Source organism: Peromyscus leucopus, chromosome 8b, assembly GCF_004664715.2.
Source record: "Peromyscus leucopus breed LL Stock chromosome 8b, UCI_PerLeu_2.1, whole genome shotgun sequence".
Taxonomy (NCBI): Eukaryota; Metazoa; Chordata; class Mammalia; order Rodentia; family Cricetidae; genus Peromyscus; species Peromyscus leucopus.
This window is the reverse complement of record NC_051086.1, coordinates 777,194-800,328: the sequence shown is the minus strand read 5'-3', so window position 1 is coordinate 800,328 and position 23,135 is coordinate 777,194. Positions and strand designations below refer to the sequence as shown.

Below are 23,135 nucleotides of genomic sequence, written 5' to 3'. Positions count from 1 at the left end.
CTGCCTTCTCTTACGGGCAGCCCAAACATTCGTCCATCTTTCCAGATATCTTTTTTGGGGGATAGGGGGTGCTTATTGTTTGTTTTTGAGATGAGGTCTCATGCAGCCAAGACTGCCTCAAACTTACCTTGTAGCAGAGGATGATCTTGACTTCCTGATCCCCCTGCCTCCCCGTGCTGGGATTTCACGTGTGGCCCTACCTAGCGCTTAGCTGTGTTTGTAGAGGGAAGTTATTCCTGCTCAAGGTGTTTGGTCCCTGAGTGGCTCAAAGGGAGACAGGGGAGAGGAATCACCAATGGACAGTGGGTCCTACATATCACACACAGGTCTTTCGGAAGAACACTTTCCCACCACAGTAGACGAGGACTTAAAAACTCATCCAATCATATCATTCTCACTTTCAACAGAGTTAGCAGTGACTCTGGTTTTTCAAGACAGGGTCTCTCTGTGTAGTCCTGGCTTTTCTGGAACTCTCTCTGTAGACCAGACTGGCCTCCTCACAAAGATCAACCTGCCTCTGCCTCCTGAGTGCTGGGATTAAAGGTGTGCACTACCACCTCCAGGCTAGCAGTAACAGTATGATAGAGTATGTTATGATGTTTCTAAAATAAAAATGTTGGAAAAAATTGCTGGGTATGGTGGTGCACGCCTTTGATCCTAACACTTGGGAGGCAGAGGCAGGTGGAGCTCTGTGAGTTCAAGGCCAGCCTGGTCTATAGAGCAGGTTCCAGGACAGCCAGCCAGAGCTAAATAGTGAGACCCTGTCATCAAAACAAAACAAAACAGAAATAATAATGCCAGAATTTTACTACTTTGTTAAAATATTTCACATGACTGGAGAATTCATGTATGGAACTGTGTGTGGTTCATACATATGAATTGTATGAGTGGGGGTCGGGCAAATAGGGCATTTTTGTATTCCATCTTCTAGGATGGCATCCGCACACATGCTGTGAAGAGCTTAGCATACACACAGTTACTGGCTTGCTTGTCCTGAGTTAGCTTTCCGGTCTAGGTGGAGCCTGGAAGAACACAGGGTTGGCACTAGCAGACAAGGACTAGACTCAGTTTCCAGAAAATGAAAGTTCAAGGAATGGTTACAGCAGAGACACAAGCATCACAGGTCTGATGACCTAAGCAGAGGGGCAAGATGACGGCCTTTGGCCTCCTCCTGCAGCCTACTGGCGAGAGCCAGGCGAGAGGCAGCTGTTTTAGGACGGTAAATCACTGTTTTCTCGGATCACCTGCTCTTCGAACAGAGCACAACTCCCAGATTCAATTCTTGTCTCTGCTCATTGGCATTTGTGGGGACAGGGGTGCAAGCTCCAGGATTCCAATATTGATTTGCTGTAGTGCATTCACAGAATTGTGTGACTCTTGCGATCTAATTTTAGGACATTATCAAGAGCCCCAGAAGAAATTCCTTAATGATTGGCAGTCACTCCCCACTCCTACCCCCTTGGGCTTCCAGCATTTCATTTTATTGCAGGGTTTCACAGGTTAACCTCTATGCCAAATCATTTACCGATACCTTGTTATTTTATGGCCAAGGAATATTGTGTTTCTGTGCATATGCTACATTTGATTTATCAGCTGATGGACATTTGGGTTTGTATCACTTCAGGCTAGTATTGCTAGTGCTGTTATGAACATTGATGAACAAGTTTCTGCAGGTTCTTTAAAAAGAGTTATTTTTAGCCAGGTGTGGTGGTGCATACCTCTAATCCCAATACTCAGCTGCAGAGGCAGGCAGATCTCTGTGAGTTTGAGGCCAGCCTGGTCTACTTATTGAGTTCCAGGACAGCTAGGGCCACATAGAAAGACTCCATCTCCAAAAATATTTGTTTTTATTTTTGTTTGTAATTATGTTGTGTGCATTTGTGTCTGTGTGTATGTGCAAGTGAGTGCATTTGCCCTTGGAGGCCAGAAGAGGGCGTTAGAGCCTCTGGAGTTACTTGGGTGCTGGGAACTGAACTCAGTTCCTCTAGAAAGTACCAAGTACCCTTAACTGCTGAGCTATCTCTCTAGCACACCCCACTCCCATTTTTTTCTTTTTTTAAAGACCTTGAACTGGCTTCAAACTCCTATGCTCTGTCTCCCAAGTAGCGGGGACTACAGACACAAGCCACCATATGAGACAGCTTTTATATGTAATTATCCTGGCACCGTTTGTTAAACAAATGATCGTTTCCCTCACTGAATCATCTTGGTGCTTGTGTTAAAAATTGGTCAAGGAAGATGGGTGGCAGTGGCGTACGCCTTTAATCCCAGCACTCAGGACACAGAGCCAGGCGGATCTCTGTGAGTTCGAGGCCAGCCTAGTCTACAGAGAGAGGTCCAGGACAGGCACCAAAACTACACAGAGAAACTCTGTCTTGAAACACCCCCCCCCCAAAAAAAAGGGCTAGAGAGATGGCTCAGAGGTTAAGAGCACTGACTGCTCTTCCAGAGGTCCTGAGTTCAGTTCCCAGCAACCACATGGTGGCTCACAACCATCTGTAATGGGATCTGGAGCCCTCTTCTGACCTGCACGGACACATGCAAGCAGAACACTGTATACGTAATAAATAAATAAATCTTTTTTAAAAAAAAAATTGGTTAAGGGTTAAAAATGAAGAGTACTGGCTGCTATTCCAATGGACCCAGGCTCAATTCCTAGCACCCACATGGTGGCTCACAACCGTCTGTATGTAACTGTAGTCCTAGGGAGCTGATGCTCTCTTCTGGCCTTTGTGGGGCACACATGTGGTGCACAGACATACATACAGGCAACAGATTCATACACATAAAGTCAATAAATTTTTACTAATTAGTATGTGAACTTGTCAGTTTATTTCTAGGCTATCGATATTGCTCCATTGATCTGTACATCTGTCCTCACGTCAATCCCACACTTCTTTTTTCTTTTTTGCCGTATTGGGGATAGAAGCCAGGGCACTGTGCTCCGGACCCCAGCTGGGACCCCAGCACCACATAACTGTACCACTGCTTTCATCTTACAGTAATGTTTGAAATCTGGAAGTACAAGATCTCCTATGTGGCTCTTTAAAATTGTTTTGGCTGAGCTGAGCATAGTGACTCACGCTTTAATCCCACCACAGACTTGGGTGGTACCAGTAGAGGTCAGAAGAGTGTGTTCCCTGGAAGTGGAGTTAAGGATGGTTGTAAATCACCATATGGGTCCAGGGAACTGAACCCAGGTTCTCTGCAAGAGTAACAAGTACTCTTGAGCACTGAAGTATTCTCCAGCCCCACCTTAGTACTTTCTGAGTGGAAGACAATGTCATCTGCAAATGCTCGCTCTGTAGACCGGGCTGGCCTGGAACTCACAGAGATCCACCTGCCTCTGCCTCCTGAGCACTGGGATTAAAGGTGTGCGCCGCCGCCGCCGCCGCCGCCGCCGCCGCCGCCGCCGCCGCGCCGCCTGGCTGTTTGTTTATTGAGACAGGGTCTTTCTATGTATGCACCACCATGACCAGCAGCTAGCTAATTTTGAGACCGTCTTGTGTAGCCCAGGCTAGTCTCAAACTTGTTATGTAGCTGAGGATGACCTTTTTCTCCTGATCCTTCTTCCTCTCCCTCCTGATTTTGAGGATTATGGTCATGAACCATCACTACCAGCTGTCTCAGTGTCTTAAGACAAAGGTTAAGCCACTGCACTGAGATATTTGTTTAGTGATGTAGTCACGTCAGCCCCAGTAAATGCCTCTGTGAACGCTGCTCCCGCAGCCGGTAAGTGCCGATGTGTCTGGTGCTGGCACACCCCTCTAGACTTCTCTAGGTTACTGCTTTCAGAGAGTATCTTTTTCTGTTCTTTTATTTTCAACTTATTTATGACTTTGAGTTTGAAATATGTCTCACCCCTGGAAATTCAGCATTCCTGAGGCTGAGGCTGAGGTAAAGGACTTCAAGTTTCAGGCCAGCCTGGACTACATAACAAGACTGTATCTTGAAGAAAGAGAGTAGGGGTGGGGGAAAGAAAGGCAGTGCTCTTGGCTGAACGAAAGAAGCACAAGAAGAGAAAGACATGGTGTTTTGTGCCTGGAATCCCAGTGCCAGATGCAGAGTCAGGAGGACCTGCTGGCCACTCAACCTAGACTAATCAAGGAGGCCTGGTTCAAAAAATAAGATGGATAGTACCTGAGGAACAACACCCAGGACGACCGATGGGCTACACAGATATGCACCTGCATGCATGAGCACACCATACGTGTGCTTTAGACAGCATGTACCTGGCTCTTCCTTCCTTTCTTCTCCTTCCTTCCTTCCTCCCTCCCTTCCTCCCTCCCTCCCTCCCTTCCTCCTTCTTTCCTTCCTTCCTTCCTTTCTTTTCCCTCCTCCAAACAGGCTTTCTCTATGTTACCCTGACTGTCCCAGAATTCTGTAGACCAGGCTGGTCTCACAGAGATCCACCTGCCTCTTTCTCCTGAGTGCTGAGATTAAAGGTGTGGGCCACCACCGCCTGGCTCTCCACCTTTTAATGGAAAATTCCATACATTTGCCCTGCATATAACCATAGGTACTGGCTTGTGCCATTTTGCTGTTTGCTGAATGTTAGTTATACATTGGGGCATCTATATACATAATCACTTTCCCTTCACAGCCATTTCAATACCTAAAAAGTCCCAATCATTGTGAGCTGAGTCATGATCCCACCGGTGCAAACATGAGTTCCATCCCAGAGGTTACCTTGCCACCAACCAGAGTCAGTCTGTACATGTTGTCAGAGAGATCTTTGAAAAATGTGAATTCGGCTGGGTGGTGGTGGTGGTGGCGGCGGCGCACGCCTCTAGTGCCAGCACTTGGGAGGCAGAGCCAGGTGGATCTCTGTGAGTTCGAGGCCAGCCTGGGCTACCAAGTGAGTCCCAGGAAAAGCACAAAACTACACAGAGAAACCCTGTCTCAAATAAATAAATAAATAAATAAATAAATAAATAAATAAATAAATGAATGAATGAATGAAGGAAGGAAGGAAGAAAGAAAGAAAGAAAGAAAGAGAGAAAGAAAGAGAGAAAGAAAGAGAGAAAGAAAAATGTGAATTCACAGGACTTGGGAGGCAGAGGCAGGAGAATTCTAGGTTGGTGTGGGCTGCATAGTAAGTTCCAGGCCAGCCTGGGGTATACAGAGACTGTGCCTCTAAAAGCCAGTTAAACAGTCAATAGGTCATTTTTAATTAAAATAAGTAAATATGGAAATCTAGTCCCAGCTCCCCTGCTTCTGATCCTCCAAGGGCTCCCGCATGGGGGCTGCTTGCGCTGTTCCTCTCAAGACCATCATGGCCATACCCATCACACACACACACACACACACACACACACACACACACACACACACACACACACACACACACACTGGTTTGTGGGTACATCCATCTTAAGCCTTCCGAGAACCGAGAGGATCCCATAGATGGCTGTCAGCAAGAGCTTCTGATCTGACTTAGTCCTGTCCCACCTGATTCCAGGGTCTCCCCCTTTTCTCCATGTGCAGTTTATGAAGACTTTGCAGGACTTGCTCACTGACCTTCATGCACTCAAGAACACTGTTGAGACCCTCCAGAAGGACGTGGACCTGATGAAGTATATATTTGGAAAGGTAGCCATCTCTCGACCCTTACCCTTTGTTGCCATGCTGGTTAGACCTCTAGGGGCTAAGGCAGTAAGGAAAATTCTAGAAGGCCTGTTCTTAGAGAATGTGGCCATAAAGGGAAGCGAAGGGGTTAACCCACCCTAGCCATTTGTCCTGTCCCCAAACTTTCTGTGGCCCCCACATTCCTCACTCTCCTTCCTTAAGCATCAGTTATCAGTAACAGAGACCCAGTTCATCTTGACTTAGGATAAATCATAGAATTCATTGTTTTACTTTCTAATTTGCTTCACACATGTTTTGTTTTTTAATTTTATATGTATGGGTGTTTTATCTGCCTGAATGTCTGTGCCCTGCGTGCATGTCTGGTGCCTGCAGAGGCCAGAAGAAGGTATCAGATCCCCTGAAACTGGAGATACAGATGGTTGTGAGCCACTTTGTATGTGCTGGGAGGCTTAGAGTTGTCCAAGAGTTGGCAACTCCAGAATTCAGTGTCACCAGCTCTCTCCTCATTGAAAGCATTAACCACACTAAGAAGCAGGAAAAAACAGAGCGCAGACACACAAACTCTTTCTGTAATTCCAAGTCATCAGCCTGAACATGGCCTAGCCAACCATGGAACGGCACAGAATGCCTGGAGCAAGAGACAGCAGCCTCCATCCAGCCCAGGGCTGGTGCAGTCGAGCTGGAGTCAGGAGGCAGGCATTCACCTCCAGGCCAGCAAAGCAGCCAAGGTCGAGTCATTTTACCCCCAAGCAGTGTGGCTTCATGTGGCATTTGAGTGTCAGAATGATCTGGGGCTGGGTCAGGAAGCAGGACCTTGAAATGGTAGTGTCCTAGTTAAGATTTCTATTGCTGTGACCAAAGACCATGACCACACAGCAAGTTGGGAAGGAAAGGTTTTATTATTTACTAGGCTTGCATTTCAGCATTGCTGTTCAGCACTGAAGGAAGTCAGGACAGGAGCTCCAACGGCAGGATCCTGTAGGCAGGAGCTGATGCCATGGAGGGGTGCTGCTTACTGAATCACTTCCCATGGCCCGCTCAGCGCACCTTCTTATAGAACCCAGGACCAGAAGCCCAGGGATGGCACCACCTACCTTGGGCTGGGCCCTTCCCATTGATCACTAAATGAGCAAAGGTCTTACAGTGGGGTCTGAAGGAGGCATTTTCTCAGCTGAGGCTTCTTGCTCTGATGACTCCAGCTTGTGTCAAGTTGAGACACAAAAGCAGGCCGTACACCTAGAAAGGACACCTTGGGGAAGTCTGTCTGAGAAACAATTCCTTCGTGGCCCAGCTCTTGCAGATTTGTTTTCTGTCTCATTTTCATCTGCTCTGTGACAGGTCTCTCACAGCCCAGCCTGGCCTCCAGCCCGACGGGGGGCAGAGAATGACTTAGGCCTTCCAGCCTTCCTGCTCCACAGCACAGTGCTAGGATTACAAGCGTGCATAATCACTCCTGGTTTTATGCAGCACTGGGGATAAACCTTGGGTCTCATATATGCTAAGCAAGTACTTTATCAACTGAGCTACATTGCCAACTTTTCTCATGAAGATTCTTTTTTGTTGTTGTTGGTTGGTTTTTCTTTCTTTTCTTTTCTTTCTGTCTTTCTTTCTTTTTTTTTTTTTTTTTTTTTTTTTTTTTTTTTGGAGTAGGGGGTTCAAGACAGGGTTTCTCTGTGTAGCTTTTTGAGCCTGTCCTGGAACTCACTTTGTAGACCAGGCTGGCCTCGAACTCACAGAGATCCACCTGCCTCTGCCTCCCAAGTGCTGGGATTAAAGGCCTGTGCCATCACTGCCCAGATAAGATCTTTTAATGTTCAACACATTCAGTGTTCTGAAAAGCTCAGAGACTTGAATGTTTTTAGCCTGGCACTTCCCAAACTTTTTCTTTAATCTATGGAACCCTTTTTCTTTCTTGGAAAATTCCATTCTTTCATTCCAAACTCAGTCACCTAATATGTTGAGAAGCAGCCAGGCTGGGACCAGAACCTGTACCCCAGCCTCAGATTAGGCTTCCTGGACAGGTAAACCCAGAAAGAATGGAGCTTGTTTGTGAAGACTTGAAAATACAGAACCGGAAGTTGGGTGCCCTGCAGCGGGAAGTGGTGAGATCCTGGGATTCTGGTCTCTTGCCCTGGGCAGTGGGAGCTGGAATGGGTGTAAAGGACAGCAGAGTCTGGAAAGGGGTTCAGTGAACAGGCAGTCATACCTATGCCATCAACACCCACCCCAGCCCTACCCTGGCTCACCCTCATTCTCCATCCCACTGCACAGATTACCCTCCAGGACAGGCTTCGCTCTGTCCCCCAATCTGAGGACATGGTGCTCTGGAGTGGCCTCCATGAGGCCATGTTCACTCAGGTGAGTGCAGGAGGAGGAGGAGTGGGTAAAGGTATCATGAGACCAGACAGTCAACTCAGCCCCCTCCCCTGCAGGCACCTTCTAAGCCGGAACTGGATATGTCCAACGCATGGCAGAGCTTGTCCTCCATTCCAGAGACTGCCTTGGAACACAGTGCCATCCCTTTTCAGACAGTAGTGCATTTTGAAGCTGCAAGAGCCCTTGAGGAGGAGGAGCTCGCTCAGGCCCTTGAGTTTAGAGGCCCTCAGGGGCCAGAGCAGGCTCAGGCCTCCATGTCTCAGTTTGTCACCGGGTCTGCATTTGGGCCTGGGAATGTACCAGGACCTAGTGGGAGGCCTGGTTTCATCCAAGCCCCTTGGTCTAGACCTGGACTGGCTGCCCCAGGTGCATGGCCCTTACCACCAAGAGGCTTGCCTGGGGCTAACGCTTGGCCTATGGGTACCTTCCAGCCTAGTCTAGGTCCATTTGGCCCTCCAGGCCAGATGTACAGGGCTCCTTTCCCAGCCATGGAAGTTGGATCATCATGGCCTCAGCCACTGCCACAACACCAAGGTCCTAGAGCAGGAGCCCAGCGGCTTTCAGATCTTCAAGAAATTGACTATCAATATGAGTACATTGAGGAGTCTCAGGAAGAGATCCCTAAGGATGGGGCTCCCCAGGATGGGATACCCAAGGAAGAGGCTCCCCAGGAGGAGATTCCCAAGGAAGAGGCTCCCCAGGATGGGATTCCCAAGAAAGAGGCTCCCCAGGATGGGATTCCCAAGAAAGAGGCTCCCCAGGATGGGATTCCCAAGAAAGAGGCTCCCCAGGATGGGATTCCCAAGGAAGAGGCTCCCCAGGATGGGATTCCCAAGGAAGAGGCTCCCCAGGATGGGATTCCCAAGGAAGAGGCTCCCCAGGAGGAGATTCCCAAGGAAGGGGCTCCCCAGGAGAGGATTCCCAAGGAGAGGATGCCTCAGCGTAGAGCCCCCAAGGACAGAGCTCTCAAGCACAGAGCCTCTAAAGATGTGGCTCCCCAAGACAGAGCTCCCAAGGAGATGGTCCACAAAGATAAGGCCGGGAAGGACAAGACCGCAGCAGCACACACGAAGGACTCATTAAACATTAAGAAGCTGAGATCCGCTGTTGCCGTAGCTGTAGCAACTGCTGCAGCTTATGCAGCTGCAGCAAACACAGCTGCCCAGGCAGCCAAAGTGGCTGCCAAGGCAGTCAAAGATGTTCCCGCAACCAAAATGGCTTCTTTAGCCTCAACCGTGGCAGCAGCAGGGCCTTTAGGGGCCTTTGCAGATTCCCTGGGGGCAGGACTTAGCCGTGGGGCCACCAGCTTCCTTCCCTTCAGTGATGATGAGCTGGAATACTTACCTGAAGACTTCACACCAGCCATTCAACCCACCAGAACCAAATCAGTCCTGTCCCAGGCCATGATAAGCGCCATGCAGGCTGTGAGTCCTGAAGAGAAGAAGAAGGCTGTCCAGTACTCCATGAGCCATATAGCCCAGATTCCTATCAGGCATGACTCCCTGAAAGAAGAGGTTGCCCATCTGTCAACCAACCTGAACCAGCGCCTAAATTACCTAGGTAGGCCTGGCCAACCATGGGGAGGGCAGCAGAGGCTCAGGGCCTCCCTGTAGTCTGGCTCCTTAGGCTTCCTCAACGAGGTCTGCATTCAAACATTAACCAAACAAAGCCCATACTTTGGCTTAAGCACTAGCCTCTTAATAATTTATTCTTTTTATCTTGAACTTTTCATCCCCCTGCCCCCATTTGCTGAGTGCTATAATTACAAGTATACAGCACCACACTTAGCTTTTTTTTTTTTTTTTTTAAGACATAGCTCTGGCTGTCCTGGAACTCATTATGTAGACTAGGCTAGCTTCGAACTCACAGAGATCTGCCTGGCTCTGTTTCCTAAGTGCTGGGATTAAAGGTGTGCACCACCATGCCTGGTTCATATGTTCTTTTGTGAAGATTTTAAAAACTGCATCAGATCATTTACCATCCTCTTCAAGTCACCCCCAGGTTCACTTTATCTCTTTGGGACGTGGCACAAGTGTGGGAGCTCTCCCATCACCCCATCATTCCTTCTAACAGTCACTTCCTCTTTTCACTTTCAGCTAACATGGGAAGCTCTGGAAAGCTTGGTAATGTAGTGAATGTCCTGGAGGAAAAGATTTGTAACCTCCAGAAAGCCAGGCTACAGGTTAGTGTCATGGTCAGAGAGGAGCTTTTGAGAAGATGGGGGTTTGGCTGGAGCCTGGGACCAGCCTCTTGACTATCACCCTCCCAGTCAAGCTCTGTGGAAGTGAGTGGGGTGGTCTATCAGCTGCATCCAAGCAGAGTCCATGTTGTCCCTGTCAATCAGTATTTCATGTGCTTTCAGAAGCCAGACTGGTGTGCGCAGACCTGGCATCTCTTCTTGGTCTCAGGGTCCGTTCCATTTTGGCAACATCAGAAACAGAGGCCTTAGCTGTCATCGTCTCTCCCATTTAGGAAGAAGAACTTGAGAGAGTTTGGGGCCACAAGATAGATAAAATGAAGAGTAACTACGTGGTGCTGGACAGGATAGTGGAAAAGCTGCAGATTCGCATGGATGACTTCAAGGTCCGGAGGTCTGAGGACCAAGAGGGAGGCACAGGAGAAGTCCCCTTGGGACCGTGAGACTCCCCAAAGGGTTTATAGAAGGGTCCACTAAATGAAGGGAAACAGATGACATTTTATTCTGCATAAATTACACTTCAATTAGCCGGGCGGTGGTGGTGCACGCCTTTAATCCCAGCACTAGGGAGGCAGAGGCAGGTGAATCTCTGTGAGTTCGAGGACAGCCTGGGCTACAGAGTGAATTCCAGGACAAGCCAGGGCTACACAGGGAAACCCTGTCTCAAGAAACTAAGTAAATAAATAAATAAGTAAATAACTAAATAAATAAATAAAATAAAATAAAAAAGTAATCCCAGGGGCTGGAGAAATGGTTCATCAGCTAAGAACACTGGCTGCTTTTGCAGAGGACCTGGGTTTCATTCCCAGCCCCCACATGGCAGCTTAAAATTATCAGTAATTCTAGTTCCAGGGCATTCAATGCCCTCTTCTGGATTCCATGAGCACCAGGCATATATGTGGTGCCCACACAAACATGCAAGTAAAACATCATACACATGAATCTTTTTTTTAAAATCCCCCACGCATAAAGGGTTCCTCTGTGTAACAGCTGTGTCTGTCCTGGAACCTGCTCTGTAGACCAGGCTGGCCTTGAACTCATAGAGAGCCTCCTGCCTCTGCCTCCCAAGTGCTAGGATTAAAGATGTGCACCACCATCGCCTGGCATGGGAGGTATTTATTAGGTGGAGACAGGCCAGGTCTGATAGGGGATTTCATGAAATTATATGATAGGAATTAAGGGTTTCCCTCTAATTCTTGAGCACAGTGTATGGCCTGCTGATATCAGAGTAGACTCGGGCCCCACCGTAGGCCAGGTGAGGTGAACCGGCCCGAAACATCCAGGAAACTGAATGGCCAGCACCAGTTTGTGCTGCCTTGGGATGGCCTCTGGTGACACCACTGACACGAGTTAGTTTGTCCCTAGTCTCATGTGGCTTCTCTTCTGTCCCAGTCGTCCGTGAGCATGGCCTCTGACCCAGCCACCTGCTTTGTACCCATCTGGCCCCAGTTCCCTTGCTAGCATATGGCAAAGCTGGAGACACAAAGCAGATTTTACCCTCAAGGCCACAATAAAGGCTGTTTATGCTCTGTTCTCAGACCCTCAAGGACGAAATCCACAGGCTGGATCTGATTAAAGCAGATAAAACCATAATGGATCAGGAGCTGAAAGAAGTGAGTAAGCAGAGGGTCCCCTGCCTCCCACCCCCGGTCAATCCTGTGCCTCTGATTTGCCAATCAGGATCAGAAGTACCCAGGCAAAGGCAGCAGCTACCATTCCCTCTGCCTGTATTCACTCAGGAATTCTGGGAGGCCTCAGAAGTTACCTACCCACTCCTCTTTCCCATGACTGGAGATTAGTGACACTATTTACTATTTAAAAGATCAGACAGAGCTGGGTGGTGAGGGCACCTGCCTTTAATTCCAGCACTCAGCACTCAGGAGGCAGAAGCAGGTGGATCTTTGAGTTCAAGGCCAGCCTGACCTTTGGAAAGAGTTCCAGGACAGCGAGGGCTACCTAGTGAGATCCTGTCTCAAAAAACAAAATAAGACAAAAAATGAGGCATCAGGCTGGGGAATGGATGTAGCTCAGTTAGTCAAGTGCCTTCCTAGCATTCAAAAAGCCCTGGGTTCAATCCCCAGCACTGCATGAACTATGCACAGTGGCGTGAACCCATAATCCCACCACTGGATGCAGAAGAATCAGAAACTCACGGTTATCCATGACTGAGGCATACAAGGCTAGCCTGTATCCCATGGTATACATGAAACTCTGTCTGTAAAAATATAAACATAAAAGTCACACATCAACTTTCCTGTTTGGCTCAGATCCCACAGCTGTGTCTGAGCCAGTGTAGACACCGCCACTGAACTTAAGGCTACACATTCATGGCCTTCAACTAGAAAAACTGACCACAGGGATCAGGGGTCTCCCTCCCCAGCAGTCTTGCTGCCCTGAACCCCCTCTGCCTAGAAAGCTGACAAGGATGCCTTAGCAAGCAAGGCGAGCCGAACGGACCTGGAGGTGGTGGCGATGGAGCTGAACGAGATGGTCCAGAGCATGCTCTTGAAAATCTCCACCCAGGAGAGTGACTGGAAGAAGTCACTGAAGCACCTCAGGAAGGACCTGAACACCAAGGTGAGCCTGTGCTGGGAGCCATTGCTACCTGACAAATTGCCCTGGAGCTTGGCAGCTTCAGAGAGCAAGTGCTGATGGTTTTGAAGAGCAAGAACTTGGAAGCAGCCTCCCGGGTGCTCCAGGACCCATGACTCACTCCCAAGTCAGAGCAAATGTGGTATTCGAACTGTGTCATCTGAACGAACCACACGAAGCCACTTCAAAGATTGGTCCCAGATGTGACTGTTGGCAAATTGCTTCAGTGTCTCATATACTGACTCCTCCTTAGGGCCACTTAAGGGGCCTCATCATATGGCAGCCACTTCCCCTGACACACACACACACACACCCCAAGGGACCCAAGACACTAAGAAGAATGTGCAATGTCTTTTGCTCCTCAGCTCTGGAAGGCACTCCCTTCATTCCGAATCCTCCTGTTGGTTATACCAGTTGGCCCCATTCAGCAAGAGGGATGACCCCAGTGGCATGAGTCCCGCCACCTCTGGAGTCACGAGGAGGCTTAACTAGTAGGGTGGTACAAGCAAACTAGCAGGTTAGGGTGGAGGAGGCCTTCTGTAGAAAGGACCATGCCTGTCGTCTGTCCATGCGTCACTCAGCGACTACCTCAGTGTGCCACACCTGGGGAGTGTAGACAGGGAGTCCCAGGCCTGCCTCCTCTTGCACAGTGTCCCTGAGACGCAGCAGTGACAACGTTACACGGCTCTTCTAACTGTGGTGGCAAGTTTAGAGTCAAGTGCTCTGGGTTTGAGTCTTACACAGGCTTCAGCTTTCCCATCTGTAAGCTGGAGATTTATTCATTCAGCATTTACGCTCCTTGCTGGGTAAGCAGTGAGGCAAGCAGATGGGGGCACCGTCTTTGTGGAGACAGTTCCTCAAAGAAAGGACACAAGTCAATGCAAAGTCATAACCCCATCACATTCCACAGAGCAGCTGGCCTGTGGGTCTCTTGCTCCAGTGCAGCTGAATCTAAAGCCGAGTGACAAGTGACCCACGTAGGAATTTGCATATAACTCACTGAACTCAGGGATGAGGGTGGTGTGGTGCACAGCTGGTATCCCAGCCCAGGAGGTTCACAAGTTCAAGTCCAGCTTGGGATACAGTGAGTCTGGAGGTCAGCCGAAATAATATAGCAAGACCCTGTCTTATAGGGAAAAGGAAAAGGAGTCCAGAATAGACAAGTTCTAAGGACAAAAAGTAGGTTATTGGTTGCCAGGGGCTGGGGATTTGGGAGGAAATAGGGGTAAATGGAAATGGGGTTTTCTTGGAGAGTCATGTAGATGTTCTAAAATAGACTATGAAGCCAGGTGTGGAGGTGTAAAGCTGCTATCTCAGTCCTTCCGATGCCAAGGCAGGGATGGTGGCTTCCGGGCCAGACTCAGCTCCATAGTGAGGTACTGGCTCTAAAAGAAATAATAAACTGCCAGGTGGTGGCGCACACCTTAATCCCAGCCCTCGGGAGGCAGAGGCAGGCGGATCTCTGAGTTTGAGGTCAGCCGGGTCTATAGAGCGAGTTTCAGGATGGCCAGGACTACACAGAGAAACCCTGTCGTCTCGAAAAACCAAAATAAAAAGTAAGCAAATAAGTAAATAAATTTGTCAGGCATGGTGGTACACGCCTTGAATCCCACCACTTGGGAGACAGGCAGATAGGTCTGTGAGTTCAAGTTCCAGGACAGCCAGAGCTCTGTAGAGAGACCCTGTCTCAAAAGAAAATTTAGAAAAAAAAATTTTGATTGTGATGGTTACACAACTTTATGAGCATGCTAAAGCAATTGTCCACTTTATATGCAAACCCTCCATAAATATTTTCAGGTGTGTGAAAGTCAGAGTATAGGGTTCCCTGGAGAAATGTTTTTCCAGCCTCTAGCCCTGCAATTGAGCAGCAGGTTTGGAGGCAGGAGCTGGGGGCATTTCTTGCAAAGGCTACTGGGAATCTGACTTTGCAGATCCCCGATGCCAACAGCACCCATAAAGGCATGAGCTGAATGCTTTTCCCTTTCCTGGGTCTCTTTCTCTTGTTCTTTGTGTCACTCTACAGGTTGTTGGGATCAGCTAACTGACAGCCTTCTTTCTTCCTTCTGATTGGCAGCTGGTTCACAGTGATCTGAATAGCTTGAAGAGGGACGTAGAAGAGGTCTGGAAAGTAGTTCGGAAGCTTCTGATAGAAGGCCTGCGATTCGACCCAGACAGTGCTGCAGGCTTTAAGAAGTGAGGGTGCTGATACTGATACTGTTGCCAACAGAGAGACGCCTCGAGTTCTAGAACTTGGCCGTGGGGACGGGGGCAGGGAGGGCCGGACGCAGCAGAGAGCTTCCAGGCTTCTCTTCAGATGAAGAAACTGAGGCTCAGAGAGGGAAGGGAAACCGGGATAGGCCCACCAATGGGCAGGCCTATCTGACGGCAGAGAAGCTTGCCATCAGGTTCCGTATATCTTCCTCCTCTAAGGGTGGCTTCGCAATCCTGGGTCTGCATGGGGTGGGAAACCACAGAGCTCTGTCCCGGGGCCTCCGGCATTGACAAAGGGGCTTGGGGAACCTTAAGTTCACCCCACCCCTAGCCCCGGGACCTGCTAACCTCTGACTACTGACCTTGTCCTCTAGGAAACTGTTCGAGCGTGTGAAGTGCATCTCCTGTGAGCGGCCTGTAGAGATGATGACCGGCCCGTGAGTACCGCCGCCAGAGGGCGCTCTCCGGGTTTGCAGGGTCCAGCACGACTTTCCTCCAGTCGTCATATACACACGGTGACTGCTCTGCAGACCTCAGGCACATACAGCTGTTCCATATGCGAACACACACAACTACCTATGTACTCATCCTTCCACACCATTCTATAGCCACGTCGCCTGTCCCCCCAGTGGTGCCCTATACAGAGGAGTAGGTCTTCTCTCTCACCGTTACCACCTAGTCAGTGTTTTGTACCAGAGACTGAGTCAGAGCCACAAAAAAGAAAAAGGACAGAGGGATCACTGAGGTAACGTAGGCATTTGTTGTTTCTGAGTTCACTAATCTTTTGGAGACAGAGTCTTGCTGTGCTTTCCAGGCTGGCCTCCCGTATCACGGCTGCCACCATCAGGATCTCCGGGGCGCATCTTTAATCCCAACTCCTTGCCCTTACTTTGACACGTTTGTAAAGGGCGTGGTTCAGTGGCCTGTACCACTGCAATTGTTGCCTCTAGTCAATTCCAGCGCACTGCTCAGTCCCCCAAAGGCATCCCCAGTCCCGTTAGGAGTCTCTTCTCAGTGCCACCTCCCGTAGCCCAGGAAGCCATTTGTCTTTCCCAACTGTTTCCTGTAAACGGGACTGTACACTATGTGACCTTTGGTGTCTGCCTTCCTTACCGCGCATAATGAGATTCCTCCACGGTGAAGCAGCAATCAATGCTCCGCTCCTTTGTTACAGCTGAATAATATTCCATTGTATGGGCAGAAAACCTTTTCAGCATTTGGGATGTCTCTTTCAGCTGTTGTTACTAGCGCTGCTGTGAACATTGGTGGGTATTTATTTGAGTACCAGTTTCCCACTGTCTGGGGAACAAACCTTAGGAGAGAAGATGCTGGGTCATATAGCGACTGTAAGCTGACAGACAGTAATCTGTCCTGGACTGCTGGTCTCTGCAGAGCTGGGCCAGCCTTGAGACCCACAAAGCTGTCACAGCCCCCAAAGCAGCAGGGAGCTGTAGGGCTTCCACCAGGATTTTCCTTTCCAACCACAGGATGGCATTGAGGTTTTATTGACAGTAGTAAAAAGACTGGAGACAGCTGGGAGCTGAGGCACAGCCACAGCAGATGGTGTAGACTAAGCTGTAGGTGGAACGCTGGTCCAGGGGGACATTCCCGGTGAGGAACCGGTCTCTGCACAAACTGCAGTCCTGGGTGGAAGTGCCATCCGTGCATGTGTGCTGAGGACCAATGTGACCAAGAATCTGGGTCTCAAACCTTGTCTGAATTTTGTTAGCCACTTGTATCCACCGGCTACTATGCCGGATAGCACGGCTGTGGAAGAATATTAACGACTAGGAAAAAAGATAAGTGAAATCAAGCATATGTATGTGATTTTCCCATTTTCTTTAAAGAAATTACATAAACATGGACAAAATATTGGAAGGATATGAATGTCAAAGTCTGTCCCTGTTCTGGTGCTTGTTTCCTTGTGCCTTTCTGTACTTTATAAAATGGAAATCAGTATGTTTCACTGAACATGTTTCCTTGAAGCTTACCATCAGTACAGTAAAAAACACTTCTGCATGTGTGTGACCGCCGCACAGATGAGAGGTGGAGCGTGCCCAGCTCCCTGGAAGGCTGTTCTGGATTTATTTTTATTTCCTTATGGAGGCAAAATACACAGGACATAACCTTAGCCATTTGAAGGGAGCTCCCGCATGGAGTGTCCACGGTGTGCATCCTCCATGTGTGCCCGAGTCCTTTACCACGCCCCTTCCTTCCAGGCAGTGTGTCCTCTCCTTGTGCCACGGCTCCTGGCAAACGTCTATCTGTAACAAATCCCTAGGATTTCCCTCCTTTGGTTTTGGACTACTATTTATTTTTTATTACTGGAAAAAGGCATACGTGTGTGTGTGTGTGTGTGTGTGTGTGTGTGTGTGTGTGTGTGTGTGTATTCCAAGGTAGTCTTAACCTTGAACGAAGTATGTACTAACAGTACAGGCTGACTTTGAACTTGTTATCCAATGGCCTCAGTCTACCAAGCGTTGGATTATAAGGGTTCACCACTCCCCCTGGTTTGGTTTTCACTTTATATTCTGAACAGCGATTGTATCTTTCCCCTGACTGTCAGCTGCAAGCTCTGTATGTGGACTTTGGGCTCTTAGCTGCTGACAGAGTTTCCTCTCTCCAGGCCTGGGAGCCTGGAGCCCTCTGCTGGCCACGTGCGCCTCCCACAGCCCTGGCTCTCTCTCTCTCCACAGACACCTGATCACCATCCGCAACACCCGTGGGCTGTCACAAATGAGGCCAGCCAGTGCCAACAGCTTCGAGTATCTGCAGAGGCAGCTGATGAGGTGAGGGCCATGCCCACCCCCATCCTCGGTGAGACCCAAGACCTCTGCCACCGAGGCTTTCCTTCAATGCAAGAGCCAAAGAGGGCCTGGGATGCCCGTCTGGAAGGTTGGGGTGGCTGTTAAGTGCACAGAGGACAATGGAAGTTAGGAACCAACATTTGCATTGGCATCTACTGTGGGCCTGAGCTTAGGTGGGTCTTATAGCAGAGGCATATTACCATAGCTACTCAGGAGACTGAGGGAAAAGGATCTCAAGGTCTTCCTAGGCTACAGAAAATAAATAAACAAACAAGCAAACAAACAGAACAAAAGGGCTGGGGATGTAGCTCAGTGGCAGTGTTTGTCTAGCCTGCACAAGGCCCTGGGTTCAATCTCCAGCACTGCTGAATGAATGGGGCGGGGGTGGAAATGGGAGGGCTTCTTGATAAGTCTTATAATCCCTGGAATCTAGTATTAACATGCTTGTTTCCTGGTGGGTGAGTAATTGAGGATCCTGGGAGCCCTTGCTGGGTCATATAGCTTCCTTTGTGTGTTCCATTATCATCCCACTTCACAGTTGGAGAGACTAAGACTATGTGACCTGTCCAAGACCTCAGCTAGAGAGTGGCTGGGGAGTGTGCCTGCCATCATTTTTCTCCTTCAGCCTAGCCCGCTACCTGGATCTCAGCTCCATTTTCCTCATTCTTGGGTTCCAGGGGTCCTTCCAGGGCCCAGCCTGTGTGAGCTTCTGGCCAGGAGTGGGACAAGGGTGGGGAGAATGAATGAACAGCTAAGCATTAATAATTGCCAGGGGATGGATGAGTGACCTGTGCTGGCTCCCTAAACTCCTATGTCTGATGACTGGAGCCCAGGGCAAGAGCATGTACTTGGCAAGGCCAGACCTGGGCTCCAGGGGTGGCTGGCTCAGAGAAGGGAGTAAGGGTTATTTCCCTCCCAGAATTGTCCATGTCTGTGTTTGCTAACCACACTTCAGGCCTGCCTGCTGTATTACCCACTGTCTTTGACACTGTCCGGGCCTTGGGGCCTGTGCCGGGGTCCTCTGGGAGGGTTCTCCATGTGGTGCTGACCTTCTGCCCTGTCTAGGGAACAGCAGCAGCAGCAGCTGCATTTCCGGAACTTTGGAGTCCAGGAAGAGGGTCTGGGCTCCCAGAAGGACTGGGGTGATGGACCCCGAAATGAGACTACCTTCAAGCACAAGTCACATGACCTGTCAACACTCTACCCTTATGGTGACCCTGTACTGATGGACTATGACACTGTGAGTCTGGCTGTGCCCTCCCACAGAGACTGGACAGCAGCATACCCAGCCCCAGGTGTGGGATGAGGCCCTGAGCTGAGGGTACCTTGAGGCCGTGCCCTGGCTGTGCCTGGCTCTGGGCATCTGTGTGCATTAAGGCAAAGGGGTGGCAGTGGAGACTCTGACTTGGGACCTGTGCCATCCCACAGGCCGAGGTGGACATCCTGGGAGTGGATGGGGTTCTGTACAAAGGCCGAATGAACAGCCAGACTGGGACTCGGATTGGGGAGAAGGACCTGGCAGGTGAGGAGAATCAGTGTTTCCTGGGACTCCTTCCCTGAGGTCTAGTTCTGCTGGCCAGGACAGGGAGAGGCAGGTGGACTCAGGGCTGGTGCTGCCTCTGGCCAAGGAGCCCTCATAGTCACTTCCGAGAGTAAGGTCCCCATCGTGTGCTGGTTATCTCACCAGGCACCAGGAAAGAGTGAGAAGCGGAAGTGGTGAATGGCCCCCTGGGGCCTGCTGGCTGGTGGAAGGGTGGGTATAGCCTTGTAAGCACGTAACAGAAGGCAAGAATCCATAGTGATAAACAGGTAAACAACTAACCTGAAGGAGCCAGGCATGGTGGCACACACCTTTTGGTTTTTGTTTTATTTGTTTTCCAAGACGGGGTTTCTTTGTGTAGCCCTGACTATCCTGGAACTCACTCTGGAGACCAGGCTGGCCTTATAGGTGGGTCTCTGAGTTCAAGGCCAGCCTGGTCTACAGATCAAGCTCCAGTACAGCCAGAACTACACAAACAAAACAAAACAAACAAAAAACCCCCAACCGACCTGAGGGACTAAAGGTAGAACTCAGTGATAGAGTTCATAAACGCAAGGCCCTGGGTTCTTTCCCCAGTACTGGAAAACAAATGAATAGCTGAGCTGAAGAAAGGCCCCAGCCACAGCAGCTGAACACTAGCAAAGGCTGGTCTCGGGAGGGCTGCTGGGGTGGTGATGAGAGAGTTGTGCTAGGCAAAGCTGGTCCACAGGGGAACGATTAGACAGCTTGAACACCTTTGAAGAAGGAACAGGAGTTAGTCAGTGAAGGGTGGAGAGGGAGGAGTGTGTCTGCGTGGAGGAAGAGCAGATCCAAAGGCCCTGTGGTAGGTTGGGTAGAACTTGGGGAGTATGAGTCTACCTGGAGCATAGAAACTGGGACATGGGTAAAGAACCATGGACAGGACCAGACTCAGGAGGTCAAGGGTCATAGCAGCAAGAGACCCCAATCTTTGTGCAGTTTGATTCAGTTGCTGGGGTTATTCTGGTGTCTGGGACCCCAAGATTCTTGATTTCATCACTGGGTGTATAATAAAACAATACAAAACTGGAGCTTCTCTGCACACCCATTGGGATGCTTTCCTCTGGGAAGGATATGTCTAAAGCTTGCCCCTGCACAGGCCCTGAAGCATTCACATCAGGAGTGATAGAGGATCCCAGAATGTCTATAGGAATTCCATGGGCTGTCCATGGACGAGAGCACTAAGCCTGACATGCAAAGAAAAGATGTGCTGGACAGAAGACACACCCCACAGCAGCTGCTGAAGCTAACCACCACACCCCAGGGCCCCAGAGCCCCAGGACAGTTTCCCCAGAGCTCAAGTCCTAAGGCACAGTATAGACAGAGCTATACTCTCCTCAGAGCGGCCCAAAGTCTCTCCGGGTCTTGCCAGCTCCTATGGCAGTTGGAGCCTCTTGGCAGGGGACAGATCACTCCAGCTGCCACAGCCTCCTCCTCCTCCTCCTCCTCCTCCAGTTCCTTTTCTTCTGACTTTCATGAGGACACTTATCACTGGACTTCAGGCTTAGTGTAATCTAGGGTCATCCATTTCAAGACCTGAAATTACACTTGCAAAGATCTTTTGCTCCAATAAGGTCACATCTGTGAGTTCCACGAAATAGACCTTTTAGGAGTCCACCATGCCACTCACTCACGGGCCCCATCCTATTACCAAGAGAGCAGAGCAGCGTCTCCCATGCCCTTTGCCCAGGCAGGAAGTAACTGCTCAGCCACCCCAGTGCAGATCTGACGGGAGGGGCTGAGCTGGGCTTCAGGGATCACTGAAGCGGGACAGCAGGGCTAATGTTTGATGAGCCCTCCAGACTGCTTGCCCAGAGCAACCACGAGAGAGGCATTTCACAAACGCACAAGGAAGGTCCTCTTGGTGTGAAGCAGTCTCAGGAGAGGAGCCTGAACCAGTGGGGAGACCGTTAATCCCGTCTCCATCACTGTGGACCTTCTACAGTGGTTGAGGGAAGGGCTTTTTTCTCAATGGGTAGTATATTTCCCAAAATCACATAATAAAGTAGAGCTTGAACTGTGACAAGCTCTTCAGCTTTACCTTGCTTGGATCTCACCAGAGTGGAAAGTCTGGCCTGATGTAGGAGCCAGAACTCTGGACAGGTGACAGCTATTCAGATCTTTTCTCCTCAGCTGTGAAGGTTTCGTATGCCCCAGTTCAAAACATGGGTGATCGTGTGCGCACCGGATCCTTACTTGCTCCAGGCTACCCCCGTGAGTACCTGACCCACCTGGGGTTCTGGCAGACCTCCAGCTTCTACTGGCCCTTCCCCTTTTCCCTCACCTTTAGCCTGGGCCTCATCCACTCACCTCTTCCATTCTTGCCTGCTCTGTCCATATCCTGGAAGCCATTTGCTCTCTGGCTAGGAAAACAGGCTGTGGGTCCTCTAGCTGTTCTGGGCTTCTGCACTCCCCTTCGGGGGAGTTTCTTGGCCAGTACCCATCCCCAGAGGCCCCCCTGGCTGCAGAGGTGGGACAAAGGAGGCCATTTACAGTCCTGAGTTTCTTGTCCAGGGCTGCCCGGAGCCAGTCTGAGAGGACTGGGCCTTGAGCATTCCTGGTTCATACATATCTCTGGACCTTAACATTCACAGAGCACTTCCTGTCTGCCTCTTCTGGTTCTTGTCCTGGTTCAGCAGGGTGCTGCTGTTTGTCCTTTCCAAAGATAAAGTAGCTAAGGCTCAGTCCAGACACCTGATCCCAACTCCAAGTTCCCTGCCCTCGGGGTGCACATTCTATTCTAGTGCCCATTTTTGGAGTTACGTGTCTTAGTCACCCTTGAGGAAGCACTCAGGACCAGGACCAGAGGAGGTGCAGTGGCCAGCCCTGCCATGGCTTACAATGCAGCTCTAGGCTCTGGCTTCTGTTCCCTGAGGGGGAGAACTCCATCAGGCCAGCAGCTTTCAGAAATGTTGAACACAGCGCGGGTTTCTCCTGCTTCGTCTCCAGCCTTGGGCCCCCGCAGCAACATCATCAGCTCTGCCACCTCTCCACATTCTGCCGCAACAGTGGCTCAGCCGCCATCCCTGCCACCGGTGCCACAGCTGCCGCCACTGATCCCACTCTCAAAGGATCTGCAGGAGGCCTCTGGATCCGCCAGGCACTTGAAATAGCTGCGGCTGGAGTCCCTAGCGAGCACACAGGTTGCGGAGGAGCACACCAACGCCCCGTAAGACACAAGCCTGTGACCCAACCACCATGGGGTCCCCTTCACTCTAAAGAAAAGACCTGGGACCCTGGATCAGACCCAATAAAGGGTGCAGGGATCCTGGATATAGGGGGAAGAGTCTGCATAGGGGACCCATGTTGACTCAGTGTTTAACTATGTATCTAAAATACAAACCACACAATCCTTGGCCAACAATTTCATGAATAACACAGCTTTTGAGTGAAGTTTTTCATGGAGCCAATTGAATTTCTTAAGCAATTCCCCCAATAGCACAAAGTGGTTTTATTATTTATTTATTTATTTATTTTTGAGACAGGGTTTCTCTGTGTAGTTTTGGTGCCTGTTCTGGATCTCACTCTGTAGACCAGGCTGGTCTCAAACTCACAGAGATCCGCTTGGCTCTGCCTCCCGAGTGCTGGGATTAAAGACTTGCACCACCGCCAGCCAGCCACAAAGTGGTTTTAAAACAACCCCTTTGGGTTGGCAGAGTGCTTGCCTAGTTTGACCCTTAGCACCAGAGGAGCTGGGACAGTGGCATAAACTGGAAATACCCGCACTTTAGTTGGGATGGCAAGAGGACCAGGCCAAGGTCACCCTCAGCTACATAGTGAATTCACTGCCAGCCTGGGATACATG

General features: G+C 49.9%; 1 protein-coding gene across 1 annotated transcript in view; it reads left to right on the top strand.

The window, feature by feature from the left end:
• C8BH16orf96 (chromosome 8b C16orf96 homolog) overlaps window positions 1-22,728 on the top strand; it is a 29,019-nt gene extending 6,291 nt beyond the window's left edge. The window contains exons 2-16 of the mRNA XM_028894876.2: window positions 5,488-5,592; window positions 7,611-7,691; window positions 7,861-7,947; window positions 8,022-9,525; window positions 10,062-10,147; window positions 10,438-10,548; window positions 11,701-11,775; window positions 12,575-12,739; window positions 14,829-14,947; window positions 15,340-15,402; window positions 17,662-17,754; window positions 18,838-19,012; window positions 19,201-19,294; window positions 21,464-21,544; window positions 22,280-22,728. Coding sequence (XP_028750709.1) covers window positions 5,488-5,592; window positions 7,611-7,691; window positions 7,861-7,947; window positions 8,022-9,525; window positions 10,062-10,147; window positions 10,438-10,548; window positions 11,701-11,775; window positions 12,575-12,739; window positions 14,829-14,947; window positions 15,340-15,402; window positions 17,662-17,754; window positions 18,838-19,012; window positions 19,201-19,294; window positions 21,464-21,544; window positions 22,280-22,443 — 3,003 coding nt within the window. The 3' untranslated portion in view covers window positions 22,444-22,728. The remainder of the gene's footprint in view (window positions 1-5,487; window positions 5,593-7,610; window positions 7,692-7,860; window positions 7,948-8,021; window positions 9,526-10,061; window positions 10,148-10,437; window positions 10,549-11,700; window positions 11,776-12,574; window positions 12,740-14,828; window positions 14,948-15,339; window positions 15,403-17,661; window positions 17,755-18,837; window positions 19,013-19,200; window positions 19,295-21,463; window positions 21,545-22,279) is intronic.
• Window positions 22,729-23,135: the final 407 nt, after the last annotated feature.